At 43.0% G+C, this 16,613-nt stretch overlaps 1 protein-coding gene across 11 annotated transcripts in view; it reads right to left on the minus strand.

The window, feature by feature from the left end:
• The window catches only part of LOC139260132 (myopalladin-like), a 635,514-nt gene that overhangs the window by 270,843 nt on the left and 348,058 nt on the right, over positions 1-16,613 (minus strand). For 10 of the 11 annotated variants that reach the window (XM_070876331.1, XM_070876327.1, XM_070876324.1 and 7 more), the window contains 2 exons: positions 14,035-14,176; positions 5,358-5,381 (listed from right to left, as the gene is read on the minus strand). In XM_070876331.1, the coding sequence (XP_070732432.1) occupies positions 5,358-5,381; positions 14,035-14,176 (166 nt within the window). The remainder of the gene's footprint in view (positions 1-5,357; positions 5,382-14,034; positions 14,177-16,613) is intronic. The other variant, XM_070876326.1, reaches the window with a different exon arrangement.

Raw genomic sequence — 16,613 nt, forward strand, 5'->3', positions numbered from 1 at the left:
TTTGTCTACCATCATATCTTTTAATGTAGTTTCCCAATCTACCCTAGCCAACTCGCCCCCATACCTACGTAGTTTGTTTTGTTTCGATAAGACCAAGGGGTTGGATTTTCGGCCTGTTATTGCCTCTGTTTTCATCTCGGGGGTGGGGGGCGGGGGGGCAGCAATGCTGGCAGTAAGCTCTTTCGGTCAGGCGGCCAGCTTCCAGCGCCCTGCCAGGAGTTTCAGTGCTGGATTCGGCTGGGCGGGGAACATTACCGCCTGGAAGAGGAGAGCCGGTGTGCAACGCCACTGGTTGCGACACCAGCTCGATTTTTGGCGCCCACCCGATCTGTAGCACTCCGTAGAGCACCGTGCTGAAACCGCCTGTGAAAGCCGATGGTCCGAGCTGTACCGGCTGCAGTGAGATAAGTAATGTCGGCCTCAGATACGTGATTGTTTTGTTGATTTTTGCAATTTATGTTTTGTTGGCATGAGTTATTTATTGGGAATGTTTTTGGTGGGTTTTTTTCAGGTTTTTTTTCTCCCCTCACTCTCTGTCCCTCAATCTCTCTGTCTCTCTCGCTCTCTCTGTGACTGTCGCGCTCTCTCTGTCTCTCTCACTCTCTCTGTCTCTCTCACTCTCTCTGTCTCTCTCTCTGACTCTCACTCTCTCTCTGTCTCTCTCACTCACTCTGTCTCTCTCACTCTGTCTCTCTCTGTCTCTCTCTCTCACTCTCTGTCTCTCTCTCTCACTCTCTGTCTCTCTCTCTCACTCTCTGTCTTTCTCACTCACTCTCTAACTCGCTCACTCTCTCTGTCTCTCTCTCTCTGTCTGTCTCTCTCACTCTCTCTGTCTCTCTCACTCTCTCGCTCTCTCTTGCTCTCTCTCTGTCTCTCTCGCTCTCTTTGTCTCTCTCGCTCTCTCTCTCTCTGTCTCTCTTTCACTTTCTGTCTCTCTCAGTCTCTCTCACTCTCTCTGTCTCTCTCTTTTTTTTCATTTGGTTTTCAACCACCCCTTGAGGGAATGCATTCTGGATTGAGAGTTCACAATTTGATCAAGAAAGCCCATGAACCAAATTTAATAAGATATACAGCACAGAAACAGGCCATTCAGCCCAACCAGCCCATGTGGGTTGGTTGGGCCGAATGGCTTGTTTCTGTGCTCCACTCAAGCCTCCTCCCGTCTTTCCTCATCTAACTCTATCAGCATAACCCTCTATTCCCTTCTCCCTCATACATTTATCTAGCCTCCCCTTACCTGCATCTATACTATTTGCCTCAACCACTCACTGTGGTACCGAGTTGCACATTCTCACCACTCTCTGGGTAAAGAAGTTTCTTCTGAATTCCCTATTGGATTACTTGGTGACTATCTTATATTGATGGCCTTTAATTATGCTCTTTCCCACAAGTGGAAACACTCCCTCTGTATCTATGCTATCAAAACCTTTCATAATTTTAAATACCTCAATTAGGTCACCCCTCAGCCTTCTTTTTTAAAGCAAAAAGAGGCCCAGCCTGTTCATCCTTTCCTGATAGGTATACCCTCGCATTTCTGGTATCATCCTTGTCAATCTCTCTGCACCCTCTCCAAAGCCTCTGTATTCTTTTTATAATATGGCGACCAGAACTGTACGCATACTCGATGTGTGGTCTAACCAAGGTTCGATACAAGTTTAGCAGAACTTCACCACTTTTCAATTCTATCCCTATAGAAATAAACTCTAGTGCTTGGTTTGTTTTTTTATGACCTTATTAACCGGTGTCACTACTTTTAGTGATTTGTGTATTTGTGCTCCCAGATCCCTTTGCTCCTCTACCCCACCCAGACTCACTCCCTCCAAGTAATAAGTGACCTCCTTATTCTTCCTACCAAAATGTAATACCACACATTTATCTGTATTGAATTTAATTTGTCAATTATATGCCCATTCTGCAAGTTTATTAATGTCTTCCTGTAATTTGTTGCAGTCCTCCTCAGTATTAACTATTCGCCACAATTTGGTGTCAGCTGCAAATTTAGAAATTCTGTTTTTGATTCCAAAGTCTAAATCATTAATATAACTTGTGAACAACAAGGGTCCCAGCACTGATCCTTGTGGAACAGCACTACCCATATTCTGCCACTCTAAATAGGTACTCTTTACCCCTACTCTCTGCTTTCTGTCTTGAAGACAACTAGCTATCCATTCTGCTACTTGTCCCCTGACTCCGCATCCTCTGACCTTGTTCATCAGTCTATTATGGGGTACCTTATCAAAGGTATTTGAAAATCTAGATAAATTACATCTACTGTATTACTCATTTCTTTTCCCTCTGTTACCTCTTCAAAAAATTCAATGAGGTTGGTCAAGCAAGATCTTTTGAAATACAATGCTGATTATTCAATGCCGATTATACAATGCTGACTATTCATGATTATACTTTTGGTTTCTCGATGTTTTTCTATTTTCTCCTCTAGTAGGGATTCCATTATTTTTCCTGCCATATGGTTCCCTGGACACGTTCTACCTCCCTTCTTAAATATGGATGTTATGTTAGCTATCCGCCAGTCCTCTGGCATTGCACTTTTTTCCAATGAATTATTAAATATGTGTAGCTATTTCTTCCCCAGATTCTTTTAAAATGCATGGATGTAAACCATCCGGATCAGGGTTTTTTGAGTTTGATTAGTTTATTTAATATAGCTCCTCTTTTTATTTTAAATGCAGATATTTCATTACTAATGATCCAATGTCATGACCACCTGTTCTATCTAAATACTGAGGCAAAGTAATTATTTAATATTTCTGCCATCTCTCTATTACTGCCTGTGGAATTATCCTGCCCATCCCATAGTGGTCCTATTCCAATCCCAATGTTCTTTTTTTATCGATGTGCCTATAAAATATTTAACTATTTTGTTTTATGTTACTTGACAATTTAATTTCATAGTTCCTCTTTGCCTTCCCAAATGTTTTTTGGCTTCTCTCCTAATCGCTTCATATTTTCCCTTATCATGCTCTCCCCTGCTGTCCATGTACTTAATGTATGCCTCGTTCCTTATCCTCAATTTTTCCCTTATGGCTTCATTTATCCATGGTGTCTCATGAGTGTTTAGCTTGTTCTTGTTTTTTAGCAGAATATATTTTTCCTGCACTCTGTTGAACACCGTTTTAAATGTTTTCCATTGCTGTTCTATGTCATTGTTTGACGATGTTGTTGTCCATTTTATTTTCCCAAGTTCTAGTCTCAGCTCCTCAAAATCAGCTTTTCTCCAATCTATTACCCTGGTCTTTGTCATACTTGTGTCCTTCTCAATTATTATTTTAAAGCACATTATATTATGGTCCCTATTGCCCATATGGTTCCCTACTTTTACTTCTCTTACCTGCTCTGGTTCATTCCCTATTACTAGATCCAATAGCGAATCCTCCCTTGTTGGGCTTCTTACATACTGGGTTAGAAAGGAGTCCTGTACACATTGTAGGAAATCAATTCCCTTATCCCCTTTAACTACCTCTACTGTCCAGTTAATCATAGAATCATCGGAATTTATAGCACGGAAGGAGGCCATTTCGGCCCATCGTGTCCGCGCCGGCCGACCAAGAGCTATCCAGCCTAATCCCATTTTTCAGCTCGTAGCCCTGTAGGTTACGGCATTTTGAGTGCACATCCAAGTACTTTTTAAATGTGGTGAGAGTTTCTGCCTCTACCATCCTCTCAAGCAGTGAGTTTCAGACCCCCTACCAACCTCTGGGTGAAGAAATGTGCCCTCAAATCCCCTCCAAACCTCCTATCATTTAGTTTAAATCTATGCCCCCTGGTGGTTGACCCCTCTGCTAAGGGAAATAGGTCCGTCCGTCCATCTATCTAGGCCCCTCATAATTTTATACACCTCAATAAGGTCTCCCCTCAGCCTCCTCTGTTCCAAAGAAAACAAACCCAGCCTATCCAATCTTTCCTCATAGCTAAAATTCTCCAGTCCAGGCAACATCAGCGTAAATCTGCTCTGTTTTTGTTATATATGCAGACAATAGATATATTCTCTGTGTAGTCACTGTATAGTTGCATAGATGGAAACTTGTTACCTGATGTACTGTCAATAAGGTTTACACTGTGTATATACTATGTTGGCACCACTAGAGTGTGCAACTGGTGGAGGCCGGGGTTTCCTGCCCCTGTGGCAGAGGTTGGCCACTAGAGGGCACTGCAGTGAGAGACCTGAGGGTGATGTGCAGAGCCCAGTATAAATGGCTGCCCACCATGCTTGTGCCTCACTCTGGAGTTACAAATAAAGGACCAAGGTCACTACAGTTTGAGTCTAACACATTGCCTCGTGGAGTCATTCATAAGTGCATTACAGACATAACAGTTTTAATATTGGGGTAGTTGAAATCCTCCATGATTATTATTCTATGGGGGCAACAACTTTTGAAAGCTGGTTAACTTAGCACCAGGCACTACTGCTTCGTAGCTTTCAAAAAATTGGCTTTAGCATTTCAGGAAGGAAGTGGAGTGCGAAAAGCTAAAAACGCTCCACTTCCTTCTTGGAGCGCTAAAGCATACAGGCAGGGTGGAAATCTCAGCAGTGCTCACACTGGGCCGTGCAGTGCGGCCGTATTCAAAGGGCCCTTCGCTCCCTTAAAAGGAAGGGCCATCGCTGCACGCTCTGCAATTTACAAATCACCTACCTGGACTACCAAGGGACTGGCAGACCCACGTGATCAGCTTGGCACTCCAAGGTGGAGGAAGCTGGTTCCATAAGTAAGTTTAATAGGGAGTTGGACAGGTACTTGTAGATGAGGAACTTACAGGGTTACAGACAAAACGTGGGGCTGTGAGTCTAAGCACAACTGCTCTTTCAAAGAGCCAGCACAGGCATGACGGGCTGAATGGCCACTTCTGATACCTCCGATTGTCCTACCTATGCTCCCTCAAGTGAGACTTCCACCGGCCACCCTCGCACCCTGCCCCCAGAGTAGAAATTCACTCTATAATGTAGGGAGTCCAACGCCACTTCACGCAATTGTCAACTTGGGCACTGAATTTGGATTTAGGCTGCATTTACACTATTACTGTAGCATTGCTGTGCGCCATACACTAATACTTATCTCAGTGTATATGTGGTCTTGAAAACTATAGTGACTTGGCCATTAGTACCACAGTCTTCCTGAATTTCCAGAAAAAATCTCGAGGCTTGCTTATGGACCCTGTCCTTGTTACATTTGTTTCTAGTTTTAGTTGTTGCACAAGTGAATATACAAAAAAAAAGCACAGGAGAAAATGGTAATTCCCATCCCCGCGAAAATTTGCGTACTATTCTAGTTTTGGCTAGCTTCGCATAAGTATTCACTCAATGAAAGCAACTATGAATCACAAAATATGCAGACACTTACCTGAATCACTCATTGATCGTGGCTCTAAATAAATTCCAGACAAATAAAAAGGAAAAATCAAGCGAAAATTAGTCCATTAGGGTTTTTTCATTTGGACAACAATTTTTTTTACAAGAAACATTTAATAACAGTCAAGATTTACATAAATGTAGCTTTTTCAAATTAGATTCAGATTCACTCAAGATTTGGTAATGGCTTTAATGCTAGAAATTTGAAAATATTTAAAATGTGTTGTCAAAGCGACATGTTATAGAAACATAGAAACATAGAAAATAGGTGCAGGAGTAGGCCAGTCGGCCCTTCGAGCCTGCACCGCCATTCAATGAGTTCATGGCTGAACATGCAACTTCAGTATCCCATTCCTGCTTTCTCGCCATACCCCTTGGTCCCCTTGGTAGTAAGGACTACATCTAACTCCTTTTTGAATATATTTAGTGAATTGGTCTCAACAACTTTCTGTGGTAGAGAATTCCACAGGTTCACCACTCTCTGGGTGAAGAAGTTTCTTCTCATCTCAGTCCGAAATGGCTTACCCCTTATCCTTAGACTGTGACCCCTGGTTCTGGACTTTCCCAACATTGGGAACATTCTTCCTGCATCTAACCTGTCTAAACCCGTCAGAATTTTAAACGTTTCTATGAGATGCCCTCTCATTCTTCTGAACTACAGTGAATACAAGCACAGTTGATTCAGTCTTCCTTGATATGTCAGTCCCGCAATCCCGGGAATCAGTCTGGTGAACCTTCGCTGCACTCCCTCAATAGCAAGAATGTCCTTCCTCAAGTTAGGAGACCAAAACTGTACACAATACTCCAGGTGTGGCCTCACAAAGGCCCTGTACAACTGTAGTAACACCTCCCTGCCCCTGTACTCAAATCCCCTCGCTATGAAGGCCAACATGCCATTTGCTTTCTTAACCGCCTGCTGTACCTGCATGCCAACCTTCAATGACTGATGTACCATGACACTCAGGTCTCGTTGCACCTCCCCTTTTCCTAATCTGTCACCATTCAGATAATAGTCTGTCTCTCTGTTTTTACCACCAAAGTGAATAACCTCACATTTATCCACATTATACTTCATCTGCCATGCATTTGCCCACTCACCTAACCTATCCAAGTCACTCTGCAGCCTCATAGCATCCTCCTCGCAGCTCACACTGCCACCCAACTTAGTGTCATCCACAAATTTGGAAATACTACATTTAATCCCCTTGTCTAAATCATTAATGTACAATGTAAACAGCTGGGGCCCCAACACAGAACCTTGCGGTACCCCACTAGTCACTGCCTGCCATTCTGAAAAGTACCCATTTACTCCTACTCTTTGCTTCCTGTCTGCCAACCAGTTCTCAATCCACGTCAGCACACTACCCCCAATCCCATGTGCTTTAACTTTGCACATTAATCTCTTGTGTGGGACCTTGTCGAAAGCCTTCTGAAAGTCCAAATATACCACATCAACTGGTTCTCCCTTGTCCACTCGACTGGAAACACCCTCAAAAAATTCCAGAAGATTTGTCAAGCACAAATCCATGCTGACTTGGACCTATCATGTCACCTCTTTCCAAATATTTCAAATCACTGGACCTTCTATGGCCTAGTCAGCTGTCAAGTGATTGTTTTATAATAACCATACCGCACAATGTATTATTCTGTTGCTGAAGTGCAATTCTGCAAACCAGTTGTTCCTCTTTAAGGCAACAAATCTAATTTTAGAAAATAATAACAGCCTGAGGCCATCTGGAGTTAATTTCAGAATTGGAAAATTTGTAGATTTGTACTTGGTGCAGGTCATGAGAAACCAACATGAAATTAAAGGCCCAATTCCTTTCTTTATATCAATTTGACATTTTGAACTATAACTGCCTCAAATTATTTTAGAAAATAATTTGCAGCCATCTCATTTCTTGACCAGAGTATATAAATATATTTGCAGGTGAACCATACAATTATGCAAGAATATTATGATCCATCACTGTGTCTCAAAGACCACGGTAAGAGTGAATTTTAGGTAAAAATAAACTTAATTTACTCGGGGGAGAAGTTTTGATAGATGTTCCTGAAATCGAAAAAAAAGGTGAGACTTATAGTGGTACAATTTTTATTTGGTACTTTATTCACTGCTCAGTACTCTACATAATATTGATTCCGGAAGATTCAGCAGCAACAGTCTGCTCCCAGGCCTTACTACTATTGCTCTGCACCTTGGAACGTGACAGGACCAGTTGATAAGGCTGTTGAAAAAGCCTAGGGGATCCTTTCCTTTATAAACAGAAGAATTGAGTATAAAATCAAGGAGACTATACTAAACCTTTATAAACCACGGTTTAGGCTTCAACTGGAGTATTGTGTCCAGTTCTGGGCACCACACTTTAGGAAGGATGTCTTGGCCTTAGAGAAAGTGCAAATGAGATTTACTAGAATGATCTCAGAGATGAGGGACTTCAATTATGTGGAGGGACTAGAGTAATTGGGGTTGTTCTCTTCAGAACATAGAAAGTTATGGAGAGATTTAATAGAGGTGTTCAAAATTATGGGCAAATTTGATCATCATAGGCAATCCCTCAAATCGAGAATGACTCGCTTCCAAGTCAAAAAGTTCACAGGTGTTTCAATGAAGGACCTAAAATTCCAGGTCCCGAACTAAATCTTGAAGGGTGGAAGATGCCTGTGCGTGGATGTTTTTAACGTGTGGTGACCATTGCATACCAGCCACCACACGGGCTTGACAGAGCTAGGTCTTGGTCCAGTGGCAAGGATTAACCAAGACAAATGGAGACCAGCTCTGCTGCACGGACCTAGTGTGCACACATATCACAGTGTGAGCTGGCCCGTGCTGCCCCTGGGCCCTCGCCTCTTCGGGGCCCCGAACTCGCGCCTCTCCTGGGCCCCAATCACGTCCCTCTCCAATCTCTTGCCGCTCCTTCGCCTCGGCCTTGCCACGCCTCTGCTGTACCTGCCCACGTTCCAATCACCGACCTGGACCTTGATGACATCACTTTTCATTGCCGTTGCTCTCCTGCTCCAGCACATGCTGCTCCCTGGAGTGGTATGCTGCCACGCTGCTCCTTCCACTCTCCGGCCTGCTCCGATGGTGTTCGCAAGCCGAGGGCCGCTCAGCCTGCTGGGCTGGGCCACCATGCTACTCCTTCCGCTCCGGGCCTGCTCCTTATTTACTCTATTTCCATTGACGGGGGCAGGGGGGCGGGGGGTGCTCTATAACCAGAGGACACGGATTTAAGGTAATTCGCAAAAAAACCCAGAACTGAGATGATAATTTTTTATGCAGTGAGCTGTAATCTGGAATGCATTGCCTGAAGGGTTGGTGGAAGCAGGTTCAATATTGGGGCTAAATTTACAGTCGGAGGTTTCCCGCGGGCAGATGCTTCCAACTAGCAAAAAATCTACACATTTACCTTATGCCTCGGGATCCACGGAGACTTGCAGTCCCGGGCCTCTATGCATAGACCTGCGTAGAGGACCACGTATCCCAGGGGCGCATGTGGTTCGCAAGCACCCCTGAGATCACATGGGCTAGCCCAACCAAAGAAAGGAATCTGCATTCATGCTTATGGGGATTTGGTATGCATGGAATCTCCAAAAACATGAATGGGGATCACAAAAATAATACCTTTAACATAACAGATAAATACAAAATAAACATTTGTATTTAAATTAATTAAAATACAATATAATTAAACATATAAAACAAAAATATAATTTTTTGAAAATTAAATTTCAATATTTTAAAGGGGCTAAAAATAACCTTACTTTATTGTACATGTGTTTTAATGTTTAAATGAATGAAAAACAATTTTTAAATGTTTTTTAAAACTCTTACGCTGGTAAAAGCAGGCCATACACCAGCTTTTACCAGGCATAAGAATTTCACGGGCATTCGCTGGGCAGAAGTTGGGCAAATAGTCCAACTCTCTGCCCGCAGAGACCCAGTTACCGAGGATGCAGAGAATCTGTTAAGAGAATGCTTGACAGATTACGGCCCATTAACCTTCAAAAGGGAATTAGATACATAACAACTTTAATTTATATGGCGCCTTTAATGTAGTAAAACGTCCCAAGGCGCAGTGTTATAAGATAAAGCAAATAAATTTGACATCGAGCCACATAAGAAGAAATTACAGCAGATGACCAAATGCTTGGTCAAAGAGGTAGCTTTTAAGGAGCGTCTTAAAGGAAGAAAGAGAGGTAGAGAGGCGGAGAGGTTTCGGGAGGGAGTTCCAGAGCTTAGGGACCAAGCAGCTGAAGGCACGGCCATCGATGGTTGAGCAGTTATAATCAGGGATGCTCAAGAGGGCAGAATTTGAGGAACGCAGACATCTTGGGGGATTGTGAGGCTGAAAGAGATTACAGCGATAGGGAGGGGCGAGGCCATGGAGGGATTTGTAAACAAGGATGAGAATTTTAAAATCGAGGCGTTGCTTAACCAGGACCCAATGTAGGTCAGCGAGCACAGGGGTGCGAGTTAGGACACAGCCTGCCGAGTTTTGGATGATCTCAAGTTTACATAGGGTAGAATGTGGGAGGCAAGCCAGGAGTGCGTAGTAATAGTCAAGTATAGAGGTAACAATGACATGGATGAGGGATTCAGCAGCAGATGAGCTGAGGCAGGGGTGGAGGCAGGCAATGTTAAAGAGGTGGAAATAGGCGGTTTTAGTATATACTTGAAAAGGAAACATTTGCAGGACTACAGAGAAAGAGCAGGGGAGTGGGATTAATTGAATAGCTCTAAAGAAAAAGAGCCAGCACAGGCACGATGGGCAGAATGGCCTCCTTCTGTGCTGTATCATTCTATGACAAGTATTCAAAAAGAAATAATATATAAGGAAAGGGAAAATCGCATTAGAGAACATGGGGCCAAAATACAGGGACTCAGAGAGACCCGTTACTGTCCGTTTGTGGCGGCCATTCGGCAGAATCCCATAGCCACCGCTTTGGGGGTCAACTGACCAACCCGATCAAAATTCAGGTCGGGGGTTTTTCGGTCTGGACCCGATACCACCCGATTCTGATGACCGTCGCAAGCGCGTCATCAGAATGTGTACCACCGCTTTCTCTCACATTAAAAATGAGCCCACTGAAATTCCGGTCAAAAAACTGATCCCCCACCGCGCAGTGAACCTGTGTCAGTGCACCTTATCCCCAGTGAGTGCGGCCCAGCAGCATAGCGGCCCGTCAAGAGGAGGGCCCACTGCCGCGGCTGCCATGTATTTATTTTTGCCGGCCGACTTCCCAATTGGCCGGCAAAATAGTGCTCCCGGGTTCAGCCGGGCCGCCAATGGGCAGCCTGGCATCCCCTGTGTGGCCCAGTGGCCGAAGATATGAAATGACAGAATTTCTCCCCTTTAATGGAGGGGAGAGAGTGTGGTGACGCACACATGATTTGACGTCACCACTACTCCACCGGTGATTGACAGCAGCGGAGTCCCGGTCCGACCCATATTCAGCCCCTCAGCTTGCCTTTCAGTCTGTGACCCACCCCTACTATGACAGATTTCCTGTGGGACTTTGAAATTTCAAAGTCCTGAAAATTGCTCTTCTGATCGCATCATGGAACCGTGCGGTAAGTACCGAAAAATAATCATGGGTGCGCCAGCTTTCTTGCGCGACTGAATTTCGGCCCCCATAGCTCCAGTTGAACAGTCAGCAGCAACACAGGTAAGATGGGCTGAATGGCCTACTTCTGTGTTGTAACTTTTATAAATCACCAGAAATATGAAAGTCACAATTAATGTGAACAAAAGGGATTGATGTAGCCCAGTTTGCTGACGATACAAAGATGGGTGGAAAAGTAAATTGTGAGGAGGACACAAATAATCTGCAAAGGGATATAGACAGGCTAAGTGAGTGGGCAAAACATTGGCAGATGGAGTATAATGTGGGAAAATGTGAGGTTATCCACTTTGGCAGAAAAAATAGAAAGCAAATTATAATTTAAATGGAGAAAAATTGCAAAGTGCTGCAGTACAGAGAGACCTGGGGGTCCTTGTACATGAAACACAAAAAGTTAGTATGCAGGTACAGCAAGTAATCAGGAAGGCAAATGTAATGTTGGCCTTTATTGCAAGGGGGATAGAGTATAAAAGCAGAGAAGTCCTGCTACAACTGTACAGGGTGTTGGTGAGACCACACCTGGAGTACTGGGTACAGTTTTGGTCTCCGTTTTTAAGAAAGGATATACTTGCATTGGAGGCTGTTCAGAGAAGCTTCACTAGGTTGATTCCGGAGATGAGGGAGTTGACTTATGAGGATAGGTTGAGTAGGTTGGGCCTATACACATTGGAGTTCAGAAGAATGAGAGGTGATCTTATTAAGATAATGAGCGGGCTCGACAAGGTGGATGCAGAGAGGATATTTTAATTCATAGGGGAATCTAAGACTAGGGGACATAGTCTTAGAATAAGGAGCCGCCCATTTAAAACTGAGATGAGGAGGAATATCTTCTCTCAGAGGGTTGTAAGTCTATGGAATTCTCTGTCCCAAAGAGCTATGGAGGCTGAGTCATTGAATATATTTAAGGCAGAGATAGACAGATTTTTGAGTGATAAGGGAGTAAAGGGTCATGGGGAACAGGCAGGGAAGTGGAGCTGAGTCCATGATCAGATCAGCCATGATCTTATTGAATGGCGGAGCAGGCGCGAGGGGCCAAATGGCCTACTCCTGCTCCTATTTCTTATGTTCTTATTAATGTGAACAAAAGGGATTGATGCTATTCTCGATGCCATTTATATAATTATAGAATTATATAGCACAGGAGGCCATACAGGTTATCGTGCCTGTGCCAACTCTTTGAAAGAGCTATCCAATTCGTCCCGTGTTCTTTCCCCTCAGCCCTTCAAATATTTCCCCATCAAGTATTTATCCAATTCCCTTTTGAAATGTATTATTGAATCTGCTTCCATCGCCCTTTCATGCAGTACATTCCAGATCATCAGAACTCGCTGTGTAAAAATAATTCTCCTCATTTCAGTTCTGGTTCTTTGGTCAATTATCTTAAGTCTGTGTTCTTTGTTTACTGACCATTCTGCCACAGGAAACAGTTTCTCCTTATTTACTCTATCAAAACCTTTCATGATTTTGAACACCTCTATTAAATCTCCCCATAAACTTCTCTGCTCTAAGGAGAACAACCCCAGCTACTGGAGTCCTCCAAGTAACTGAAGTCCTACATCCCTAATACTATTCTAGTGAATCTTCTCTGCACCCTTTCTAAGGCCTGGACAAGCTTACAATAGTGTGGTGCCCAATTGGTCACAATACTCCAGATGGGGTCCAGCCAATGATATATAAAGGTTTGCCATAATTTCCTTACTTTTGTATTCTATCCCCGTTTATAAAGCCAAGGATCGTTTATGCTTTTTTAACTGCTTTCTCATCACCTTCAAACATTTGTGTATGTACACCCCCAGGTCTCTGTTCCTGCATCCCCTTTAAAATTGTACCATTTCGTTTATATTGCCTCTTCTCATTCTTGCTACCAAAATGCAACACTTCACACTTCTCTGGCTAAATTGCCATGTGTCTGCCCATTTCACCAGTCTGTCCATGTCGTCCTGAAGTCTATGACTATCCTCCTCATTGTTTACTACTTTTCCGAGTTTCATGACATCTGCAAACTTTGAAATCATGTCCTTTATACCCAAGTCCATGTCATTAATATATATTAAAAACAGTAGTGGTTCTAATACTGACACTTGTGGGTCAGTATACTTCCCTCCAGTCTGAAAAACAACCATTCACCACTACTCTTTGCCTTCTGCCTCTTAGCCAATTTCATTTCCATGCAGTCAATGTCCGTTTAATCCCTTGGTACTTCATCAAATGCCTTTTAAAAATCCATATACACATCAAATGCACTATCGTCATCAACCCTCAAAGAACTCAATCACTTTAGTCAAACACTATTTGCCTTTAACTAATCCATCATGCTGGCTGTCATTTATTAACTCATAATTTTCCAAGTAGCATTTAATTTTGTCTCAGATTATTGTCTCAAAGTTTCCCTACCACAGACATTAGGCTCACTGGCCTATAATTGCCAGGTTTATCCATCTCTCTTTTTTTGAACAGCAGTGTAACATTTGCAATCCTCAAGTCCTCTGGCATCACTGCCATTTCTAAGAAGGATTGAAAAATTGTGGTTGGGGCCTCTGCAATCTCCATCCTCACTTCCCTCAGCAACCTAGGATACATCCCATCCCAGGTGACATTTCTACTTTGAGTGCTGCCAACTTTTGATTATTTCCTCTTTATCTATTTTTATCCTATCCAATTTCTACCTCCTCCTCGTGTTTTAAAAAAGGCCTTAAAGTCAGATGTGAGCATAACCTTACATACGTTTTATTGGAGATGCTTCCATTTTGATCGTACTTACAATTTGCTGTTCCAGGCTCACTGTGCCTGGTTGTCCCATAGCAAGCATGCAGAATCCCTTCTGGCCAAATAAAAGGTACCCAAACAAAATTCCCAACTTGTTATCCAGAATACACTACCAATTGGATTTACAAACTTGCAAACATAGAACCTAGATGTACATTAATCCCTCCCTAGTGAACTTTCTATATAACCTTCTAATTGATGCAAAATGATTACAAAATGGGCAGAAACATTTGGATTTGCTGTGTTAATTAGTCACTGCTATAATAAACAATCCTTACTTTTTTGCAGGATTCGGAAATCAGGAGAATCTTCTATTAAAGTTTCCTCTCTGTACCATTCCATTTTCGGGAAAGGTACTCCTTTCATTCTGCATTCCAACACGACCAGCTGTCCCTCTACAGCTGTCACATCTTGCAGTGGCTGAAAATCATGTACGTGTTAATTTATCAGCCTGAATTTTTTTTCTTGGCCAAGTACTTACATTCTTGCTTTATAAAGGGGTCTAAATGTACCACAGGTGCTCTTTTCATATTTTAGTTCATAAAATATCTTCAAATTATTGTAATCATAAACAGCTGTTATCATCATTCTGCACTGATAGTATATGGGAAAGAATGAAAAATACAGGCAAAATTAATCCAATTTCTGTTTCAAGTAAACACATAGATTGGATGGATTAAAGGATAGACAGATAACAACAAACTAGATAGACAATGGATAGGAAATTGAGAGATCAATCAATACACAGATAAATAATAAATTGATTGTAGATATTTAGATAGATAAATAGACATGACATAAGGCTACTTTTTTTCACTTAATCCTCTCTTCAGTGTTTACTTAAGATCTTTTTCCCCTTGAAAAATTTGATCCACTGTAATAGAACTCCTGTAGTAGACAGACTACTGCTCCATCTAGTGGACTACGGTGGTAATGCAACTGCTGATGTAAATACAATAAAAGTATCATGTGACAAGCTCACATGACAAATTGTCTGCAGAGCCATCTTGTGTGTAATGTGCTTAGTGATGTCGTAAAGAATATATCACATTGGCGAATTAGGATAGGATTTTTGGATGCCCTAATTGTTTTGGTGGATGTTTCTGGCAATCAACAAAGAGACTTTAAGAGGTTCTTGGTCTGGCAGAACAGCAAAGAATCCAAGGTAAATTACAAGCACCATTGGCGGAACTGTCAGAGTCCAGATGGCCATGTGGAGCGGCTAGAAATGTTTTTCACTGCAAATAGCATCGTCAATGTGCCCAATGATGAAAACCGTAACCGGGTGGTTTTAGAAAGTAAAAAGGTCTATTTTCTTGACTGAAGCAGGCTCTGAGGTGTAGGAAACCCTGAAATATTTGCTTGTTCCTGTCAAGCCACTGATGGAGATTCTAACCAAGTTAGAACAGCACTACAGTCCTCAGAACCTGGAAATTGCTGAAAATTATCATTTTGAAATACAAGATCAATTAAATGACGAGATTATCAGTGAGTACATTGTAGTTTTAAAAAGCTATCTATTCACTGTCATTTCGGGAATTTTTGGGACTGAGCATTGCATGACCGCTTTATTTGTGGGATGAAAAATGAAGCAATCAATTGTTGACAACTCCTAACTTGTCTTTTGATTTAGCTTGTCAGACAGCTATGTCGATGGATCTGGCCAACCAATATTCCCGAGAATTTCGTGGCATTTCCAGTCATCAGACAACCAAGGTGAATCGCCTGCAGGTTAGAAGTAAAAGGCAGTTGAGCCCCAAGGCCTCAGCAACTGGCCAAAGTAACTACATTAAAGTCGTGCTATCGGTGTCCGGGGCAACACCTTGCTTAAAGCTGTCCATATGTGAAGGCAGAGTGTTTCTTCTGCAAGAAAACTGAGCATCTTGCAAAGGCATGCCGACTGAAGAGTTAACCAACTTTCAATGCTATAAATAGAAATTGCCAGAGACTGCATAGCCTTGCAGAGAAGCAACAGGACAAGGAGGTTCTGGAGATATACGTCATCAGGAGCACAAGTGTATCTAACAATGATTCGTGAAGTATCGTCATCCAAGTAGACATTGCAGGAACCCATCATTATCATAGGCAGTCCCTCGGAATCGAGGAACAGCACTACATGAGTACTTAGGTGGTTGAAAAGTCCAATACGAGAACCACAGTCCCTGCCACAGGTGGGGCAGATAGTCGTTGAGGAATTTAAAAAATTTAAAAATCTCAAACCCAACCATAAACCGCCTCCAACCTGCCCACTTCCGGGCTTAATGGAGACTGGTTGGCCATTGAACTATTGTAATAAAACTGAGTGCCTTGCATTTAACCTGTCTTCCAGCTGAGTTTCCCAGGCCTCGGGAAACCCGGCATCTCAATGGAGGCGCGAGCAGCATCAGGATAAATATAAGTGCCTTTATAGCACTGTTCGTGGGCCAGCAGGAATGCTTCCTCCCAGCCCACCAAGCTACCTTCTTCCCTGCCATCGGCGCCCCACCTCCTCCAAAGACCTTCCACTCCCAGATCGGGGATTGGAATCCACCCCCGGAATACAAACCCCCTCAGGGATCGGATCCCCGAGATCCCGATCCCACCACACACTCCCATTAACGCAGAAGCAGGTCCCTTCCCTGCTCCTGTAGCCTCCTCCAGAGTGTTCCCCACCTGACAGCGAGCCAAGCCAGTCAATCAGGCTGGGTCCGGCTGAGAAACCTATTGAATAAAATCTCACCTGACCCCAACCCACCTGATTTTGAGGGTTAGAATTACCACTGTGTCTCATAAACCTCTATTCAAAGTTTGACTACCCCATATCAATTTTGTCCCATTTCTCTGTGTTCCTTGCTATCTGGACTTTAATTCATCAGAA

Source organism: Pristiophorus japonicus, chromosome 3 (assembly GCF_044704955.1).
Source record: "Pristiophorus japonicus isolate sPriJap1 chromosome 3, sPriJap1.hap1, whole genome shotgun sequence".
Classification (NCBI taxonomy): domain Eukaryota; kingdom Metazoa; phylum Chordata; class Chondrichthyes; family Pristiophoridae; genus Pristiophorus; species Pristiophorus japonicus.